At 40.8% G+C, this 21,997-nt stretch overlaps 2 protein-coding genes across 2 annotated transcripts; one reads left to right on the top strand and one right to left on the bottom strand.

Annotated features, from left to right (window-relative positions):
* Nucleotides 1-6,190: 6,190 nt before the first annotated feature.
* On the bottom strand, nt 6,191-15,731 carry ppil4 (peptidylprolyl isomerase (cyclophilin)-like 4). Its single transcript, XM_044105629.1, has 13 exons — nt 15,630-15,731; nt 15,265-15,332; nt 14,720-14,784; nt 14,525-14,642; nt 14,265-14,407; nt 13,771-13,867; nt 13,545-13,661; nt 13,350-13,474; nt 13,160-13,226; nt 10,618-10,729; nt 9,824-9,920; nt 9,584-9,710; nt 6,191-6,949 (listed from the first exon to the last, which is right to left on the bottom strand). Exons 1-13 carry the CDS (start codon nt 15,697-15,699, stop codon nt 6,749-6,751), a joined length of 1,407 nt encoding a protein of 468 aa, XP_043961564.1. The 5' UTR covers nt 15,700-15,731; the 3' UTR covers nt 6,191-6,748.
* Nucleotides 15,723-21,850, top strand: ginm1 (glycoprotein integral membrane 1). Its single transcript, XM_044105630.1, has 8 exons — nt 15,723-15,891; nt 16,016-16,087; nt 16,196-16,295; nt 17,105-17,259; nt 17,395-17,554; nt 18,271-18,503; nt 18,905-19,068; nt 19,897-21,850. The coding sequence occupies exons 1-8, from the start codon at nt 15,820-15,822 to the stop codon at nt 20,054-20,056; spliced, it is 1,116 nt and encodes a 371-aa protein (XP_043961565.1). The 5' UTR covers nt 15,723-15,819; the 3' UTR covers nt 20,057-21,850.
* The last annotated feature ends 147 nt before the right edge of the window (nt 21,851-21,997 follow it).

Below are 21,997 nucleotides of genomic sequence, written 5' to 3'. Positions count from 1 at the left end.
AAGAAAACTTCCAGTTAAAGGAAGTTATGATATAAAGTAGTATATCATATTTTTATAATTTGTATTTTTTTTTTCAACAAGGTTTTTTCCCCAGGTTTTTTACCCTCTAACGATAATAAGACTTTAATTGAGCCAGCCAGACTGTTTGCCTGTTCAGGCTCAGGGCTAAATATAGACTGACACACATTTCAAGCAAGCTGAGCAATTCCAGGAAAGAGATAAGAGTTGACTTTAATTCAACACTAAAGTCACAGCTTTTGATTCAACTAAAGTTGTATGTTTAAATCAGTGAGAGGTTTTTAGATTACTGGGAATTGATCCATTCAGAGATGAACTAACAACACAGACTTGTTGGAATGGGATGGTTCACCTGAACTGCTTCTACTCCCAGGATCTATAGCCTTCAAAGAGCTCAGCCTATTGTTGTTCCTCAGTATCAGTGTGACACACAAAGCTATTTCTGACCTGCACACCTACTCACTGCTTAGCACGTGTACATAAAAAGTCACATAGTTGGAGAATCTGCTGGCGTTCTAATGCCAGAGTGACGACATCGCAATAAATCTGACGCTAAGAAACACGACCTGTCATGATTTCTCAGAGTGACACAGCATTTGATGCTCCCAAGTAGAAAGTTGGATAATAATGAACTGACTAATAAGGCAGGTCTGTGTTGGATGGAGAAAATCAACCAGTAGGACAATCATTTTCTTTTGATAGATAGATTCACGTTTAGGCTTTATGATGGTGAAAGAGCGGAAGATGGAGGCTGTCTGATGTAAAGAGGACGGCTGGAGTGAACCTCCTGAATGGGATGTTTGTATTCATCTTGTCCATATTTGTTTTCAAGGCAAACTGCTCAAACCAGGAAGTGAAGGGAATTTCCAAAGAAAAAGACAAAGGTGTGGTGTGCATCATGGCACACAGAAAAACAGCACAGCGCTGGAGTAAAACTGACTCTGTTGTCATTCTGATCTCCTTATATGACGACTTCACTTGTTAAGGATTCTTAGGGAGCACAAGTTATGCTGCATCATGTGAACGGATCTACTTTCTGTCAGGTTGACTTGATAAAACCTGAAGTTACTCTTGAAAGTCAGAGTGAACGCTTCACTGCTCTGCTTGCATCAACAAGACATTTGGCTTGCTGACAGGAAACGGGAAAATGACTGAAGGCCTTTTAGGAGGATTAAATTAAATTAAATTAGTCCTGTTGAAGAACTTTAGTGGTAATATTGGCAATAACTGTAGCTAAACACAGCTACAGGTCATACTGTAGCTGTGTTTAGGCAGGGAGTGATCACTGGACTTCAGGTGTGTCAGTACCAAACACAGTGTGGCTGTGCAGAGGAGGCTGTCAGGGTCTTTGTTTTGTAGATGATCTGGTTGTTTTGGCCCTTTAGGGCCTTTTCACATGTGACAGTCCGGTTGGACTGGGGACCAAAATCGCAACATTTGTTACATTTTCAGCTGCTGCAGTTCAGTTTCACACTGAACTGTGTCTGAAACAACTGAATTGTCAAACTAATTAAAAACTGTGTGGTAGCACTGCAACAAGACCTACTGAAGGAAACGACATGAAAACCTCAGAAGAAGACATCAACTTTCTTCTTCACAAAATGTAAACAAAAACAGAGTCGCATGAGATTTTTGCAGTTGTAGGATTTTACTTCGGTCTGAATGATGATCAATAATAGTTAATAATAAAAATAATAATTAACTTTTGTCTGAATGAGCTAATTCTTCCACCATTCGTAGACAGGAGCATTTGTTTTGGTTGCATCTACCCAGAATGCAATGTTTTGTAGTCCATTTCCTGCTTTTGGAGTGGTCTTCACTCTATTTGACGTCCATATATGCATTCAAACTGCGCCAGAGTTCACTCAGCTGAACAGAGACCGAGGTTTGAAGGCAGACCAGAGTTTGCTTGTTTGGTCCGTATTAGGGTTTGATTACACATTCACACCTCACCAAACAAACTGGACTGTCTACACAAACAAACCAGAGTCGGATTAACGCGGCTGGTTTGGATGCATCCTTAGAGACACAACCTTTAGCGGACGGACAACAACCTTCTGAGTCTCGTCTACCATGTTGACAGCATCTCTCTGGTCTCTAAGGTAAAGAAACCTGAGCCAACAAAAACTCAGTTCACTAATCTGTCTACATCCGAACCTTCACCTGTTGTGACAAGATCCTAAATTCTAATAGCTGAAAGGAGTTCAATTAAAATAACGGTGGATTGTAGAAATGCAAATATGTTTAAATCATTTCCTTGACTATTGTGGCTGTAACTTGTTCATTGTGTTCATCAGACAGACAGCCTGGGGAGAAACTGTCTCTGTCTCTGTGGTTTTTACAGATCATCCATTGAACTTCATGAATGTTGGAGAAACTTTTGAGTTTCTTGTGGAAACAGCAAACAGCAAATATTCAGGATGCCCAAATATTTTCTGCCACAAAGCGCCTCCCACCTATTTACCCCCTTCTGCTGTCGAGTCTCTGCCTCACAGAGCAACTCACTCCCCCGCTCGGCTCCTCCTGACTAGTGGCAGCAACAATTACCAAACACCTGGTCAAGTCGTTAGGCAAGACAAGGCAACTTTATTTATATCACACCTTTCAGACAATTCAAAGAGCTTGTACAAAAAAGTTAAAAACAACATACAACAAGAAGATTAAAATAGACAGATTAAATATTATAAATGTTAAATATAATAAGTGAATAGAAATAAAAAAAATTAGGAATAGGCAACTACAAATAAAAAGGTTTTTATTGTTTTGTTTTAGCAAGGTCTCTAGCAGCAGCATCCTAAAGAATCTGGAGCAACAGAAGGTAAAAGGTGCTCTGAGAATCTTGAAGTTGTGAGGGATTGACTGTGTGTGTGTGTGTGTGTGTGTGTGTGTGTGTGTGTGTGTGTATGTATGCGTGTGTGTGTGTGTGTGTGTGTACAGAATGTGTAATCAGGGTGATTTCCCCACAGATTTAGTCGCAGATTTCCGCCTTATTTTGTTCAGGCCTGCAGCTCCTTGGCCTGGGTGTGTTTCCAGGCAAAACCTGTGTTGCTGCTGATCGACTCTCAGGTCTTCAGTGTGGATGGAGCATCTGGAGAGAGTAGCTCTTGATAATAAACAAACTGTACAAAAGAATATTAGAAAATTATCTTCTTGGCACAAACTGGTTCCAGTGAATTTATTGCATTTTGACACCTTTATTACCTCATTGCACATACTTTAATTAGGACACATCTTTAAACTTTGCCTTCAGGTTTTGCAATTCACCTTGAGTCATCACAATGCTGTTGTTAGAAATCTCTGTTCACATTCATTCAGGCAGATAAAAATACTCAAAATGTTTTTTTATTGATTTTTTTATGGATTTCTATTTTGGACTTGGTCAAAATGTAATGATGATTGACATCATCATATTGTCAAGCTTTGATTTTCACTGTTAACTGTTAGCTGCTGCTACCATATTGTGGTTTTGAGTAGCCAGGGACCTTTGGTTCTTGATTCAGATGGTTGGATGTATCTTGTGGTTCTTGTCTACAAGGAGCTGCTGGATCTGAGACAGAGAAGAAGAGCAGCGAGGAGACGGCTGAAAGGAAGCAAGAATAGGTGATGCTTAAAGGGACAGAATTATGTATTTTCCAGCCACATAATTGATTTTACACAATCAAGTAACTATGTTACATTCAGGTGTTGTAATAATGCTATGTATATGAACTATGACTTAAAAGAATATTGACTTTGTAATTTAACAGCTTAAAATTGGGCCTCTGTCTCTTTAAAAACTCTTATGTTTCTGAAACTCCACCTTCAGAAAGTCATCACAACATGGATCCTCTATTAACCCTTTAACAATGTTTTTATCAGCTTTGTACTGAGAAGTAGCTCCTTTCATGAGCCCACCAGGTGTTTGCTAATTACAGCTGGCTAGTCTGAAGGAGCTGGGTAGGAGAGTTGAAGGGAAGGGTTGGGAAGGGAAGGAAGTGGAAGGGTTTCTTTGTGAGGTGGAAACATGTAAACTGCAGCTCTGAGGAGGAGCTGCGTCTCGAAGGCGGAGCTAGATCCACCCAGGCGTTTTGCATAGTTGGATTGTTACCACGGAGATTAACCTCTAGAACCCTAGAGGTTCCACCGGTGGGCCCACCGGTGGGTCCGTCGGGTTCTAGAGGAATCAAAGCAACACTCCAGTTGTGTTCTTGATGAAGAAATAACATTATAACATGATGTAAAGTTTACAAAAAGTTTTTTCTACATGATACTGTGTTTTAAAGTGATGAAAGGAACAAGATATTCTGTTTTGGTCCCAAGTGAAACTGAGTTTTTAGTCTGCATGCAAAAAAAGGAGCAGACGATAAAATGGTTTAGAATAAAGCAAAGTCCAGATCTGAATCAAACTGACAAGCTGTGGAAAGTCTAAACTTGATCTGTATTCCTACAAAATAATATTTCATTTAGTCTGTTATCTATCTTTAAGTAGTAAAAGCAAAGCTAAAAAAAACTGCATGTGGGAGTTTCAGAGATGTTTTAAAGTTTTTCCTCAACAGAACCAAATCAGTTCCGGAGGAAGAGAAGAAAAGTTCATCTTATCTTCCTCCGGTGGGTTAATGAGTAACTTAAATGTATGTAACCTCGCTCATATGAGGAATCTGGATTAACTGAGGTGTGAATGTGAGACAGTTTATCACTCAGAAACAGGAAACGCTTCGTCTCCATTCTTCCTCATAAAAATACAGGGTTTTTTCAGTCCTGAATATTCAGATTCTGGTCCTGCTCGTTTTACATGTGTACAAGGAGGCCCGATCTCTCTCTGTGTGTGTGTGTGTGTGCGTGTGCGCGCGCGCGCGCGCGTGTGTATGTATATTTGGATCTTTGGAGAAGTTTCAGACATAAAAATAAACCGTGCAGACAGTCTGCATGCAGCCTGCAGCAGGCAGCGTAGGCAGCAGGGGATGACTCTGGCAGTGGTTCCACCTGGGGGTGTAAAACAGTGCAACCCTTTTTTTCCACTCTGCTCTGTTCCAGAACCTTTCGTTTTCTAGGTTAACCCTCAGCGCAGCTTATTTTGGTTCTCCCCTGCAGATCTGTTTCCACTACTCCTCTCCGCCTACAGGACTGGATCTTATTTTGGGGAAACTGAAAACACTGCGTGATGACTTCTGAGAAAGATGCAAACCAAACAGGAGAGGCAAGTTCAACTCTGGCAACTGGCAGATAAAAGAGGCAGTTTAAGGGTAAAGAGCCAAATTCTGCTGGTTAAATTATTTTCTTACAGCTTCAATGTTCAAGAAAGAAATATCAGGAAGTGAAGAGATATGTGGAGTCTTCTGCATTTTAGGCTACCAAAGACAAAATGATTTCATATAGGTGAAAGGTTTTTATTAGCCAATTGTATTTATGTAAACAGTCAACATTTACAAAGTTAAAGACTCCAGCTGGATTCCAGTTGCTGGTTAAACCCAGACTGATGAAGAGCCATTCTTACCCTGATCAGTTTGTTGTCTTCTGTTTCTCCACCTGTTCAGGTTCTCAGCCTGTAGAGGTTCAGATCTGGGAGTAGTCCTGCTTTCCAGTTTTCTTGGAACTGGGAAATTCTGACTCTTCAGTGGAGCATTCAGTACTGTTGACATTTTACTGAAAGGACTGAAGTCCAACAGAACCAGCACTGTGGTTCTTCCAAAGGTTAATGTTGGTCTTGGAAAATACAAATAATTTTACTTATTGAAGATGCAAAGTTATTCAAACTGAACCGGACCTTGCTGAAAACAATAAATCATGACTAAACAGCGATTCACCATATTGTTGGAACTCATCGCTTTCTTCAGGTGTTTTCCTCCAGGCTTTTATTATACCACTGATAAAAGAACAATGTGGATAAATTATTGCTGCAAAGTTCCAGGCTGTTAAACAGCTTCTTATCGATGACCAACTGCTTTAATGTCCGGTTTCAGTCTGGGTTCCATGGTTACCACAGTACTGAGACTGCCCTCGTCAAAGTGTTCAGTGACGTCCACATAACCTTTGATAGGTGATCTGAAACATTAAAGTGTAAAAGAGTTTTCACAAGATTTCAGTCAAAAAAGGGACAAATTCAGCTTATTTACAATTACACAACAAAATGCAAACAAATCACCTCAATCAACTGCTAGAAAAATGATGACTTAAAAAAAACTAGTGGAAAGTGTGCTGGTTAGAAAAATATTTTATTATCCTTGGCATCAAATTTAAAACGTAAATTTTCAGCTGATTTCAGATTCATTTGCTAAAGTTCAATCTTTGTAACTGGAAGTTTGTCAAACTTCCAGATAAAGAAGCTCAGCTCTGACCCTGCAGACAGAGGCAGTTCTGACAGGTGGGTGGAGGGAGACACCAGTGGTTTCCCTCGGCAGCGTGGGGGCAGAGGGAACCCGCCCACTAACTTTCCATACAGACATTTCTAAAATACAAACCGCCCCCCCAGCAGTCAGCGGTAGGTGGGACCATGTGCAGCCTTCGTTCTAAATGTGGTGGTCACAAGAGGAAGATGCAGAAGAAGTAAACAAAACGGCGATGAGGAAGTCTGTCATGGTTACAACATAATAAAAAAAAAAGTAGAACTGATAAGACAATTTCCACGTCATAGTGAGTCTTTCTACGCATTTCTTCTGGTTTATTTATCTAGAAATTGTACAATTGATGTCATTTTCGCTTTTAGTTGATTTTTAAGCAAAGGTCCGAGTCAAAATAATGCCAGCTGGTTCCCTCATCTGAACCTGCTCCGGTCTTTATCCTTGGACTTCCTGGGCGAGCGGCTGCGGCTGCGCTCTCTGTGACCTTTGTCCCGGCTCTCCTTCCCGTGTTTGAGCCGGGACTTGCCGTGTTTGTGCTCTCTGTCTCTGGAGCGAGAGCGAGAACCCGAGCGCTGGCGGGCAGACTTTCGGTCGCGTCTGCTCTCCTCGTTGTCCTGGAAACAAGAGCAGAGTGAGGATGGTGAGAACCGAGGTGGGAGAAGACAGACGGGGCCTGACGTCCAGTCAGGAGGGACCAGAACATTTACTCCTTTGGTCAAGATTGAACTTCTAGGAAAGACTTTTTTGCCCAGTTAAGAGACGAACCGATCCACTTTTTTCACTTCTGATACCGATATCTGAGGTTTGGCATTGGCCGATACTGATCCGATACAAAGAACAGCAGAACTGACTTAAAATGTTTGTTTTTTTAACTACAAATATACTGAATTACTCATTTATTTGCTAATTGCACCAGTACAGCACACTGACATACACCAACAGCTTCACTAGTTAGGTCAAACATGTAAAAACAAAACAACATGAATTTAGTCCAGGAGGGTCTTAGAGGGGGGAAAAGGTATGACAGGGGGCCCTCTGCAATTTTTTCTTTTTTTTTTTATAGAAATAATTTTAAAAAATTGGGACCCTGTCTATTACAAAATTAATCATATTGTGTTTTCTAAAATAGCTTTTAGCAGTAAAAATCAAATGTTGCCCCCTCCCAGACCAAAAATCACATCCATATTTTCCCTGAACCTCCTGGATCTGCAGGAAACGGTTCGTTCCTGCTCGGAGTGCTTGACGGTCACAGTGTTCAGCAGCAGTCAGTAGAAAACAAGAACGACTTGATTGTGGCGGTTAATATGCTGCTGAGAAAAATAATAAAGTCAGGTTTTCAAAAAATAGAGAAACAGAGAGAGAACAAAACAAGAGTGTCAATTTACAACCCAGTTTTTCCCTGAGAGGTTGGTAGACTGGGTGAGATTATCAACCATTCAGCATAGTTAGCTTAGCTACAGAATATTGTTTGCCTCCATTTCACTAGCATTTAATGAATTAAGGAAAAAAGATTCCCAACATATTCATGTATTGAACATGTACCTGTATCTTTTACCACTTAACAACAGACGAGTCAGTCAGCAGCAGCTCTAGTCCCTCCTGACCCGTCCTCTCCTGAGTCAAATTAAAGCTGCAGTATGTAACTTTTATATATATATATATATATATATATATATATATATATATAATCTTTACATATTTGTCAAAACTGTCATTATGTTGTGACAATAAGGTAGAGAAACAATCAGTGAAAAATGTATTTCCTCTGCTTTCTCCCAGTGCTATCGAGAAACAACCAATCAGAGGCAGGAGAGTTTTAGCGCTGTCAATCACAATCTCATGTGGCTGCTCCCTCCCTCCCCTGGCTTCGTGTCTGTGCTGTAGCTAGCGATAACGATAAGTTGTTTTTCCACCATTAGCATATTTAGCAGTGAGTGAATGAGGTTGATTGACAGCACTAAGACCCTCCTTCTGGTTCTGATTGGTTGTTTTTGGCCAGAACGTTGCATTACTTGAACCAGTAATAGTAGTTCAGATGGAGATTGATCTTTTCACAGATTATCTGTCTCGTAACAAACTGTCACGACATGGTGACAGCTTTAATATTTTTTTTATTAAAGTTATAAACTGCAGCTTGAATAAAATGCAACTACATAGCATATTTTGAGAATTCTGGAATGCTTCATGTATATTTTGAACGTTGTTTTTGACTGTTGCTCGTGGGGAGAGACATTTCAGTAATAAAGTACAACAAACTGCCTTATAAATGGTTCAGAAAGAGCAATAAGAATTCTAAATAGAATGTAAAACAATTAAAATATAGAATTAGACTGAACAAATGATGGATCTGGAACATCGTCACAAACACCAAAACTAGAGTTTTAGTTCAATTTGATAAAGATATTAGTATCAGATTGGTGCAGCTTTAGTTTTAAAGACACAAGATGAACTGAGGGGAAAGAGACAGAGAGAGAGAAAGAGGGAGAGAGAGAGCTCAGGTTTCTTGGAAGCCTGAGCTTCTTGTTTCATTCCTCTTGGAAGAGGAATTGAACACAGTGAAGAGAGATAAGAAAGTTATTAAAGGAACAAGGAAGTATTCCACAGGAGAACTTTATCTTTATCTGCCTGATTAGATATTTCCTGGCAAACCTGAGGTGACTTTCCCAGCAGGTAACGAGTCTCAGGTCTGCTTCTTCATCCGTCAGCCTTCATTCCAAAAACCCATCAGCGTTCCCGTCAGACACTTTCATGCAGATCGCTGAGATATGACACAAACATTTCCTGCAATGCCACTTCCTACCAGACTGGAGAACAGTCTGCATGGCCATTCACTGCAACCTGGTGCTGACCAGGAAGTTCTCAGTGTCAAAGGTCAACAATAACTCCAGAGCTGCCTGTTCAGACTGGAGGAACAGTCGACATGCTGATGACTCAGTCGCTCCACGTAAAACTGTCTGGACTGTTAAAAAATAAAATTAACATGTGGCATCTCATTCTGCACCGCTGGGTCCCTGGGAGCCCAAAAACAGCGAAGAAAAAAAAAACAATACAGTCATTTATCTATGTGATAATAAAGTCAATATACAAATAAAATCATGAGATCATAGCATCATTATGTAACCCACCTACATAATAATAATAATAATAAAAATACATCCTCCACCTCAAACTACACACACCAGCTCATAATAAACAATATCTGCTTCTTATCAGGTCTTAAAATGATTCCAGTAATAAAAACAACAGACCTTGTGCTTTTTGGATTTCCTGTTGTCCTCGTCATCTGAATGATGATGGTGCTTCTTGTGTTTCTTCTCAGGGAGCCGATGGCTGGTCGCCTCCTCCTCATCCTCGATTAGCAGGTCATACTTTGAGCTGTTTGGAAGGTTATGGAAATCTCAGAGGAAGAAAGGCAGCGGAGACAGACACGAATCAGAATATCAACAGAAAAATAAAACATTTCCAGGCATGTGAACACAGAAGGATACTCTTGCTTGGGCTTCACTTGATCCTTCAGAGCCAGCTTGGAACGGCTCTCCAAGTCCTTCTCGTAAGCCTTGAAGTCATCTTTAGTGTATTTTCCACCTAGGACACACACAGCTGTTCGCTTAAAGGAGCAGTGCAGACTTTTAGACGAGGTTCTGTTAAAGCTTTAGAAACAACTGAGTTGATCTTTATGCTAGCATAAATCCAGACTAGTAACGGCTAGTCTGACCTAAAGGAGACTTTTATGAATGCTGAAGTTATCCTTTTTGTTTATTGGCTGTTTATCTTCAGGGAAGCCTGTGATTACATCTCTAGGCCATAGGAGGCTGTTGTACCACTGATGAACACTCTGTGTGAAACAATGAGAACAGAGCGCCTAAAGCGTTTACAGTCAGTAGGCATTTTATGGATTTTTCGCCTCTACTTATTCCTCTTAACTTTTTGTTTCCGTCTTAACTGGAAATGCTTCACATTCGCATGTCCAATCTTCAGCGTGCCCTTCACACAGGAAGATGTATGGAGGTGCACGTCTCCTACCTCCACTTCCTGTGTAAACAATCACACAGGAATCACACACATGCGTGTGTGTGTGTGTGTGTGTATGCGTCTGTAGGCAGACTATGTGACCCTGATGGTGGTTTGGATTGGATGTTCACGCAATTTACAGTCATGTTCCTTAAAGGGTTGACATTTATGGGAACCTTTTTAAGGGAATTAAGGAATTATTGACTTAAAACAAGCCATTAAGCAAGAGGCTGTTAACTTGTTGTTAGCTAACAAGTTGTTTGTTGCTAACCTTTCCCTTTCCATTTGATCTTTGCAACCGACTGGCTGAAGTCCACATGGATCCGCCGGTCATCAATCAGCACGTTGTCCATTTTGAAGTAAGCCTTCTCACAGTCTTCTTGCTGTCGAGAAAACAGGTTTATATACTGTAAAGTTCAATGTAAATAAAAAAACAACAACAATGTGATCAAAAACTCAGCTCTAACTTGACCAATAACAGCAGACCTCACATAAACTACCCGCCTTATGCACCTGCTGAATGTACACTGACTATTGTCTCGAAATGTTCCAGATATTAAATGACACGCAAATATTTTCACACAAAAGGTAAAAGAAAGCCAAAAGCTGCTTTAACTAGCTGCCCTTATGAGGAGGAATATGATACCAGCTGCCTAGTTCAGGAACCCGGAATAAAAACATGGATTTCATGTGGAAGCAGGAACATTTTGCTCCGTTTTAATGAGCTGTGGAAACCCCTCGGCTCCTCTCTTATCTTTTTTCAAGGAGTCAGCTTTTTCTGGCTTCTTTACAAGAACCGTTTGGTGCCACACACACCAAGCATGAAAGTCAACCTCTACCTAAAAGTATAGCATCCTCTACTGGGTGCACAACGCATTGCACTCAGCTCCCCCAGAGCCTTGATTCTGTTGGTCGTTTGCAGTGAAATTCCTGCAGCCCCATTATTCCCCAGATCAAAGGTTCACACGGTTCACCTCTGAAAAATAAATATGATCTTCCCTATCATCTTACATATCTGACCTAACCAACCTTGTAGGACAGGTTTCATGTCTCCAACTTATCAGCTCTTATTTCAACACTGCAGCGGCTCTGAAGCACAGCAGTGACAGGCGTGGATGTGAGACCTTCTTTATTTCCCTCCTCTGTCATAATGACTCCAACAATCTGATGGGATCGTGATCAACATGTCGTAAACAGAGCAAACTGAGTTTATGACTGATTTCCAGACATCACATCCTGTGGGGTTTTTCCACCTGTTACTACTTTCCTTATAAAAAAACTGGAGGGCATATATATATATATATATGGAAAAACAAGATGTTATCAGCTTGTTTCCCAGTGAACCAGAACATGCAAAAAGCACATGTTAGTTTTTCTTCATGTGCTTTGGACATCATGAGAGAGTTTGTTACAACAGTGCATCTGAAACATGTCTGACTTTATAAAGCTTTGATCCACCTTCACCATCCGCCTCCCTATTCTTACCATTAATCACATCATCAATCACAAAGATCACAATCCACCGCACACCTCACTACCGTCTGTCTGTCATCTTGACAAGTTTAGGCCAGTCGTGATTACATATTATAAGTTGTCGCAGAAATGATCACGATAAACAATAATATTGTCCTTTTGAGGCAATTTCAAACAAATATAATAATAAGGGGGTAATATTGCAAGCACCGCCTCTCAAAGATCAATAAACTTTCATTTCCAAAAGAAGATTTAAGACCGTGACTGGAAAACCTTTTTAAATGTCCAAAATAAAAGAACAAAATAACTAAAACAGTAAATCAAATAAACATTATGAAGTCTCAACAAAACAAGAATGTGCCTCAAAACACAACCATCACTGATACGAGTTACAACATTTAATTTCCCTTCGGGATCAATAAAGTATTTTTGAATTTAATCATCAGGATCAGATTGAAAAAAAAAAAAAAAAAAACAAGTTAGGACTTTAGTAAAAAATAATTATTCCTTTTTTGCTAAATTATGCATTTGTAAAGTAGTATTTTGTTTTTGTTTTCTTTTTGTAATGTTATTAATTTAATGTGAATCTGAAATGTGCAAACTAACCACTTTGTATTACGTGTCAAATGTCTGCAGCATTTTTCGAAATGCAGGTTTTTCAATAATACTAAAGGGCAGCATCTTTCTAAAGATGAAGCAAACTACAGAAACAAGCATGCGAATGAAAATTATTGCACTCATTTTCATTTATAGTTATAGTTATTATGTCATTTATTGCTAATTTAGGACTGAAAAAAACTATATAGTGGATGACTGTGATAGTTTGGCAAGAGAAGCGAGCCGGAGGCAAGACAAACATCCTGCAACTGGATGCAATTTGCATTTATGGAAAAAAATAAAAAATAAATAAGAAAAAGCCAGTTAGCAAGGGCATGTTAGCAGTGAGTTAGCCTCAACCGCTTCAAGTCACAGACCACAACAAAGATGTCTGCTCATGACTCAAACTTCTGCCTTCAAGAAAAAAAAAATCCAAATATTTAAAACCTGGATCAACGTATTTGAGGTCAACTGACATTTTTAAAATGATCTTAAGACATTTCAAGGCCCTAATTTTACATAGATGGATTTAAGACTTTTTAAGGCCGTGCTGACACTCTGCTGAAAGAAAAGATGGACAGAACAGATGGATAGATGAACGGACAGATTTTTAGTATGGCTCCACTGAACATCACAGGTCAGAGGTCAGGGCTGCTTACCATGACAAAAGAAGAACATACTTATTGTTAGAGGGTCAGTATTAATAATCTTCTCTATTGGTGTATAGAGATGATGCTGCTCACCTTCTCAAACTCAATGAAAGCGTAGCAGAGAGAATCTCCAGTTTTAAAGTCTCTGATGATCTCACAACTACACAGAAAAACACAAAACCAAGTAACGTCAAAAGAAAACAGACAACGACTACAAAATGTTGAGGCTAAAATCTTTTAAAAAATAAGCAAAGATGTATCTGACAAAAATGAGACTCCTGACCTTTTTATGCAGCCAAAGCGTGAAAAGATGATCTCCAGGTCCTCGTCTGTGGTGACTGGGTTGAGTTTGCACACAAACAAAACGTTCTCAGGAGGCTTCACGTCTGCGTCCGGGAGGTCCCCAACCTGCAGGGACGCTCAGTGTGTCTTCATTGTGTCCCCCAGCCAGAGGACTGAGAGCAGATGAGAGTCTCACCATCTCCAGCAGGATGGCCTGAGTCTTGGCTTCCTTCTCCCTCAGCCTCTCCTCCAGCTCCTCGGCTCCTTTCCCATCCGTATCGTCGATCACTTCGTCCGCTCCGATACGACCGCTCTGCAAATACAAACACCGAGTCACACAAACTCCTTAAAGCATCTACGTCTGCCTGAGCGTCTCTGAGGCGCCCCATCACTCTGGTGAGAATGAGCCCGGCTGCTCTCACATCCAGCTGCTCCTTGGTGGGCTCAGGCGATCGATCAGGAATCGGGAGATCGGCAGGATCATCGAACGGATCGTCCAGCACCACAGTGTGGTTTATCCTGCAGCAAAACAACAGCAAGGTCTCATGATCAAACCATAAAAATAAAACAAATCAGGATGATAAAGTAAGAAAAACATTTTACCAGGTTATAAAGGTTAGAAATCTGCTGACGGAACTAATAAATTAAGGAAGTATTGAATAAAATAAGTTCCTATCTACAATATTTGTACTAGGAACTGGACAAAAGATAGTTGGTAGGTGGAACATAAGTCAAATTCACAACACATGTAATCTCAATCCACCTTGCAAAAACAAAACATTTAAATTCATTCCTTACCTTAGTTATCAAATGGTACAGTAAGCTAAATGGATTATTAAAAGTAATTTAAAACGCTCTCATCTAAGGAATCCCAGTAGATGTGGAAGTGTGACATGGTCTCTTGGTTCCCGCTCACCTGATGTCCTGAAATGGGACAAAATCCTTGTCAACGAAAACCTCGTTGATCTTGGTCAGGATGTCCAGCCCTTCTGTGACTTCTCCGAACACGGTGTGGACCCCGTCCAGGTAGTCCAGGTTCTCCCCGGTTGTAATGAGGAACTAAGAAGAAACAAATTATTCCGGTTGCATATCTGATGAGTGCATTTAATTTTTTTATATTCCTGCCCTAAAAAAAGAAGAATATTGCCGATTTCTAAAAGGTCTCTTCTCATTCACCTGAGAGCCATGCTGGTCATTTCCGTTGTTCACCATGGAAACCGTCCCCTTCTTCCTGTGCTTAATGCGCGGTGTTTTCTCCGCGTCAAAGAAGCGCGCCTGGTCCCCATACAGTTTGCTGCGGATCCGGAGCACAGACAGGTTTTCAGCGCGCCGCCCGATTCCCAAACAACTGAAACTGTTTTACTGACTGACCAGAAGACAGATTCTCCTCCACGGCCAGTTCCAGTAGGATCTCCAGTCTGGATGATGAAGTCCCTCTGAGAAAAACAAACCAACATATCACACAGGTTATCAGCAAATCTGAATGTAGAATAACACTTCAAATATTTCTGGTTTTTGTGGATTTTTGTTTTTGTACTTGCTCCAAATGTTAGGCAGAGCTAGTAGTGCTAATGTAACAATCTCAGACAGACTAAGGAATATGGAAACAGGGAAGTGTATGACTTTGACATGAAAAAGTGCAATTACCATTTAAGATTTCGAGTAGCCAGAATGTTCAGCTTTTAGATTAAATTGTGATGAAAAATGTATATGATGTCTGAGATGCTACATTACATTTGATAAAACAATTAAACATTAAAATCCTTCTACAGCTGTGTGAACGTCAATGGTAGCTCTGACTGTAAACTTAGCGTTTGGCGCCCTCCTGTGGAGGCTCGCTGAAACAGCACAGAGTTAGCAAAAATAAGAACAGATTGATAGCGGAGACAGTTTGAAATAAGACAATCTGACATTACCTGCACGTTGTGGACAAGGCAGTAATTGTAGTATTTTATTTTGCATAATTTCAGGAAGTTTAGGGAGGCTGAAAGAGAGCACAAATGTTTAGATGGACCACTGGTAACATTAGAACATAACGTATTTGGAAGTAAAATATGACCAAACGTATTACAACTGCTGTGCAGTTGTAACACTGTACTCCAATTAGAGTAATTCTGGAACAAGGTAAAACAAAAGCTGAATGAAACAGACAACAGACTAGCTAACCACCGAAGCTAACACCACCATATTCTGTTCATAAGTTCTCTTATGTCTCCTTCAATTATGAACGAGCTAATATGCTGACAAATAGTTCTGGGTTACTGTAACATTATAGCCTTACTTTTAGGTCTTTCCTCGGTGAACAAATCAATTACAATATCCCCCACCGTTGTTTCGAGGAGCACCGCCATACTGACGTTTTCACTTGTCGCGAGAAAAACAACAGGACATTCCGTACGCCTGCGCAGTTCGTATGTGTGCGCAACGGTTTTTCGAGTCTTGTTTTTGATGGAAGAGAACTAAAAGCGGAGATGGCTAGTCCCACTGTTTCTTTTATTGTTCTTCTGTTTGTTGCCGAGTCGATGACAAAGCAGCTAAACACGGTAAGAAAAAAAAGAGGTGCTTTGTGCGGTGTTAGCCTCGCTGTTAGTCTTTCCACTAGAATGTAGCAATGAGGCGTTCGGGTGTTTTCTGTTCTTATTTCTCACCGAGTTGTTTTTCTCGCAGGAAAATATCCTGATTAACGTAACAACAGGGACACTGACAGACGCCGAGCTGCAGCAGTCCAACAGCTTACAGGTAAATTCATGGCCACGGCGGGAATAGTTCCTAAGATTCCTCTGTTTCTGGGAAATCAGGAGGGGAGCTCATGAGTCACTTCTCTGTTCTTTCTTTTTTTTTTCTCAGATAAATTTAAACATATCAGTGGGTGAAGAGCAGGTGCTGGTCAATGAGATCCCGGTGGAGCTTTCAGGTGTCACTAGGTTCAACTGCCAGGCTCTTCTCTGTGAGTTTCCTTCACTTTTCCTTGGAGCCTACAGAGCTAACTAAAGCTAAATGATCCGCCCGTTAGTTTTTGCTTCCTTCCTGTAATCTTTATAACTGGCTTTCTAAATGGGCCATGTCTATTTTTATTTTATTTTATTTTTTTACTTTTTCAACTAATATCTCTTTGGAAACCATTTTTTTCAGATGTTGCTACCTCTCCAACATCTGGAGGGGTAGCAGAGATTCAGTACACAGGTATTCATCCATGTTGATTGGTTTGTTGCTTTCGCAAATCAAACATGACCAACAAAATTTAACTTGTTTGACCACAAAATGTAAAAAAACCCAAAAAAAACAAAAACCTTTAATATCAAAGTAATGAACCAGTGAAGGCCCTCCCACACTCAGCTGTCCTCACTGTAGTTTTTTGGTGATTGCTGGTTTGTATATGAATCTCCGACATGCTGAGTTCAAACAAATCCACTTTCTTTTTGTGAGCTATTAATTCCAAGATACCTGTTCCTGCTTTCTGTATATTCATCTTGCTAAAAATATTTTTATTCAAATAAAACTGTAATAAAACACTTTAGAGAGCAGTCTCTCTTGTGCATCTTTGGAAATCTACAAACAGTAAAATCCTCCAGGAAGTATTCATTTACAGAAAACAAACAAAAAACATTGGTTTGCCTCATTTACTCCTTTAGAAGACAGATGTTCACTAACGTTTCCCACATTCAGCTACTTGATATAATAACACTGTTTAACATTTTAAAATCAGGTATCTAGTTGATGTAAGAAGTGTGTTGATGCCTGCTTGGTGTCTTCCAGTGGACAGCAGTAATGGGACCAGTGAGTTTAACTCGGGGGACCTGGTGTCGGCCGTTACCCGGGTGATGGTGAGCCAGAATCGGCTGTACAGCGACTCAGACGAGGTGGTGGCTCTGCAGGTGTTCAGTGAAGTGATCGAGTTGGATGGAAAAGAGGTAAACTCTTCCTTCTACCTTATCTATGCTGGGTGGAGCTAGCTGATTGGCTCCCAGATGAGGTTGAGGCGATTTCCTCTGGTCAGGGTCCGCTCCCTCTGACTGACCTCTGACCTTTCCTTTTGTGCCGTAAAGGTCCATCAACCTGACATGTGTGAGGTGAAAATCCTGCTGAGCCCAGAGTTCCAGAAGCTGGCCCAGTTCACCAACGTCTACCCCATTGGACACAGCGAGATCTTCAGGATCCCCAGAGAGAACGACGTGGTCGTCACGGATCCTCCCAACTCCAGAAGAGGTTTGTTTTCTAACCCTAGCCGCGTTTCCAAATGTCCACAAATCTTTGTCTTTTCTGCTAACTTCGAAAAAACACAAATTTGCAACTGTGGCGCTTCCACTAAATAAGAAATGAAATCAAAATCCCACGTGAATAAGGTTGTTGATGTGATAAGTCACTAAAAATCGCAGCAGCGACAAATGGAAATAGTTACACAAAATATATTCATAATCCAGCCATGGTGTTCATCTATCAGCCAATCAGAGGAGACGTCTTATTCAGGTTTTGGTTGTGTGTCCTGCGCTTTGGTTGATTTTTACAGGAGAGTTATGTTCAAATGACACACAACTTTTTATGAACTGTGATTCTGGTGGAGCCGGCTGCACATTGTCTGAAAAAACCCACCATCCTCTTACCACTTCCTGTCGCCTTCTACTTTGTTGTTTTCACCAGTAGTGACATGCAGCTGCTGATCATGTGTCTCCTGATTCATAAAGTTTTTCCACTGTAGTTTTGCAAAATGCATCTATTTTCACATGGCTGAAAAAGCACCTAATCATAGCAAAGAATCTTTTAATAAAAAAAATAATGAGTTTTTTTTTAATTGCCGTGTTTCCACTAAGTGAATTTAACTTCATCATTTCAATTTGCTCCATTCTTTGATTAATGGAAACGCAGCTCCTGACTCCTCCTCCTGTTTTCTTGCTGTGTCTCGTTGCGTGTGACCCTGACCTCAGACGAGGAGCAGCTGGTGTCCCAGACCACCAGCCAGTACCCCCACACAGAGCGACACTCTGACACCACGCAGGAGGAGGTGGCGGCTCCAGGGAAGCTTCCCGAAACGCCGCTGCGGATGGATCCCGACCTGCTGTCCGACGTCACCTACGGGGACGAGTTTGACCTGGAACCGAGCCCGTCGGGTCCGAATGAGGTGGGCAGCTCGCCCAAGGAAGTGACATCATCGTATTCGGTAAGTGGACCTGGAACGGCTAAGGACTGAGACGGGTCCAGTCAAAGTCCATCAAGTGAGACTTTCACAGTCTGGCTTTGTGACTCTGCCATGTTGGTAGCATCTGTTAAAAAAGGCTCTGAGCTCTAAGCTGACGGTTTGGACTGGTGCACCTCCAGTTTTAAATCTTGACGTGTAAATGACTATGTGTGTAAGATTGAAACTGAAGCATGACAAATTACTGTTTGTTCACTGAGATATTTGCGCTCACATCACTCACTGAACACTCTGGTGACACAAACACAGAGTGAGACTGGAGGGGCAGAACTGCAGGAGAAGAGTCTGTGTTTAAACCGTCTCCCAGTAGAGCTGGAGACCTCCATCTTGACCTCTGACCTCTGCTCTGTCTGTCCTCTCCTCAGGTTATGTGTGAGTGGGTGGAGGACGCCAGGGAACGCCTGCGCCGCTTCTGCTACGAATCGCTGCCCCTCTTCTTCCTGGTCATGTGGGTGGTTGTGATCGGTGTGGCCGGATCGGCGTTCATCGTCAAGATCCTGGACTTGTTCTTCCCAGCCTGCGAACACAAGTGAGTCTCCCAGACAGAGTCGACTCAGACAGCAAGATCTGATTTAGTTTGTCATAATGAAGTGATCAGAACTATTTGTTTTAGTCGACTAACAAATAAAATTTAAGTTGATTAAATCTGTGAATTTAGTCGACAAAATTATATGTAAATGTTCATACTTTTTTGTCGCGTGAATTATCACAACATTAATCGTGTTTTTAACCACTTATATCTAGGCTGGTCACAATAATAAATTTATTGGATGATTAATTGTCCCAGATCTTGTTGCGATAAACGATAACTTTGTTTTGAGAACATTTTCAAATACTACATTGGTAATGGCATAATAATGGGAAGACATTTTAAATATCCAAAATAAACAAAACAACAAAAATAAATAAATAAATAAAATGAATCATAAAGTCTCTATAAACACATTTTTCCTAAAATCAAAAGTCTGGCTGAGACCAAAACACCAGACTGGAGACTTTTACCATCCAGTTTTCAGTAGGGAGAAAAAAAGCAAATGGAAATTATTGAACTTGTTTTAATTGATCCATTGCTTATTGTGTCAGGCTTAGTTATGACATAATGAAATTGTCTGAATATTTGATGCACACAAAAACAGATTTAAATTTTTACAAACATCTTTATCTGAACAAAATGCTCTGCCTGAAAATTGTTTGCACTGTCAATAATTAATTGCTTATTACATTGTTTGTATAATTTTTTTTTTACTATGAATCTAAAATAAACACAACACTTGTTATTAGCCACACAAGTGGTGAATAACCAGAGATGCTGGAGAACATTTTGTGTTGTCCTCTAACGGCGCTCCCTGATCCACAGGCACATTTTCCAGATCAACCCGGCCACTCTGATGCCAGAGGAGGAGAAGGTCAACCTGCTGGAGAGCGAGGAGGTGGAGGTGGAGATGGAGGGGGAGGTGGAGGAGGAGAGGGAGGTGGAGAGGGAGGTGGAGGCGCCTGAGGAAGAGAAGCAGCCCTGAAGCAGCTCTGCTCAGCCCAGCTCCATAAAGCTCCTTCTGGTTCTGATTTCCTGTTTGGTTCTGTTCCCTGCTTCCATTCAGACCCGTGACCCACTCTTATGGTTTCACTTCAGTTTACTGTTCTGACACCTGACGAAAGCGCCGGCCCCCCAGTTCAACCACCAAGCCCACCACAGCAGCAGCGAGGGGTAGAGCGCACATTTCATCTAGCTTTCCAAACATGGGGGAGGAATTAACGTTCACTCAGAATATCGTTTCAAATATTTCACTGCTTTAAAAGAAGCTCACATGCTTCCTGATGCAAAAGCTAGATGCCCGTTTGTTTTGTCTTTTAATGACAAACCTCGAGAATAAAATTTTCTGTTTTGAACATGATAAAGTTAGTTCAAGACGGTTTCCCTCTTCCCATGTTCATCAGGATAGCAGAAAGCATATTTGTTCTGTAAAAATGGCAAACAGATCCTTTAACGCCAGAGTTGAATCAGGCAAATTTAAAGCACAAATAATAGAAAAAGAGCAATTATATGATACCAAAAATCTTTTTCTTTTTAAGCAAATAGCGGATGTGCAGCACTGTACCAACAGAAGAGAAGAGAGATGCTGCTATCAGGCTTTTCCTGACTCACCAGTTTTTGGTCTGACCTGCTGATTCATTTAATTTTTTTCTAAATATTGTGACAAAATCAAGGGAGGGAAAGAAGTTTTTTTTCATAGTGACTTAGTTATGCATGTATGCAAAACAGAAAGAAATCAAAATATTTGTCTCTAATTTTTATTGAGCTGAAAAAGATTCATGTGCAGACTGAAAGTTTTGATGCACTTAAAAACAAAAACAAAAAAAAATCCTAATTGACTGGAAACTGATTGGTGCATAAGTAGAGGAGTTTTTATTTCCCAGCAGGCTGCTCTTCTGTCGCCCTTTAACTGAAACAAGGCAACCCGCGGAGGCAAACCTATGCAGATCATTTCCTCGGCATGTTTCAAACATTTGAACTGAATGTTGTTACAAAAGGAAGCGCCTCCCTGTGAAGCCTGCCGCACATCACTGAGCTTCTGTCGATTGTTCTTCAGTGCCTCTGTGGAGGGGAAGGGGGGTTATTTATGTACAGGGAGGGGGCGGAGCCTGTGTGGCACTACAAGCACTACTTAGTGCTGCTTACGTTGAATGTAAATGAAGTAGCTTATAATGTTCCTGCACGGTGGACACAAACAGAGCTGCTGTTTCCCAAACAGATCCCTGTGGAAATGCTGACTCTGCACTTAGTTTTTTTTTTTTTTTATATTTGCCTGTAAAAACTGGACAGATGTGGCCGATCTCATCACATTCTGTAATCTAGAGTGCCTCAGATCATCCACTTCTTCTCGTCACCCATTCGATCCGGCCGTTGTAAACTCTTGTCGATTCTCATCCCACTTTTTAGAAGAAACTCGGGTTTTTACTCCTCAGATCAGCTGAGATCAAGGCTCTGGACTGGAGTCAAACAGCAGAGCGCATGATGTCCGTTCATTTAAAAAAAAACAAAACAAAAAAAAACATGCATGTGTGGCGTTTCATCAGTCCGTTCTAAACTGCATGATGACTCGACTCGACGCCACTGGCAGCAGCTCCAGCCCCACGCAGACTGTAGATCAGCTCTTCTGGCAGGCAGCGAGTTTTAGAGATGTTGACAAATGAAACATATTTGAGACAGCTTTGTTGAATCTGTATGAATCCATGTTACATGTTTCCACTGCAACTGGATTGTGTTTTGAGGTTGGAACGTTAGCTTAATAAATGCTTTCCTTACAAACCAACATGTTGTCCTGTTGATCCTGTTATACTGAGAACTCCCATTACAGCTTCAACGTATTTTTAATATTTCTTAAAATTGTTTCTGTCAGGACAGTGACAGTTTGATGTGGCATCTGCTTTGAACTGCATGAACAATAATCATCAGAAAA

Source organism: Gambusia affinis, linkage group LG22, assembly GCF_019740435.1.
Source record: "Gambusia affinis linkage group LG22, SWU_Gaff_1.0, whole genome shotgun sequence".
In the NCBI taxonomy this organism is placed as follows: Eukaryota; Metazoa; Chordata; class Actinopteri; order Cyprinodontiformes; family Poeciliidae; genus Gambusia; species Gambusia affinis.
The sequence above is the reverse complement of the archived record's forward strand: the minus strand, read 5'-3'. Positions and strand labels throughout refer to the sequence as shown.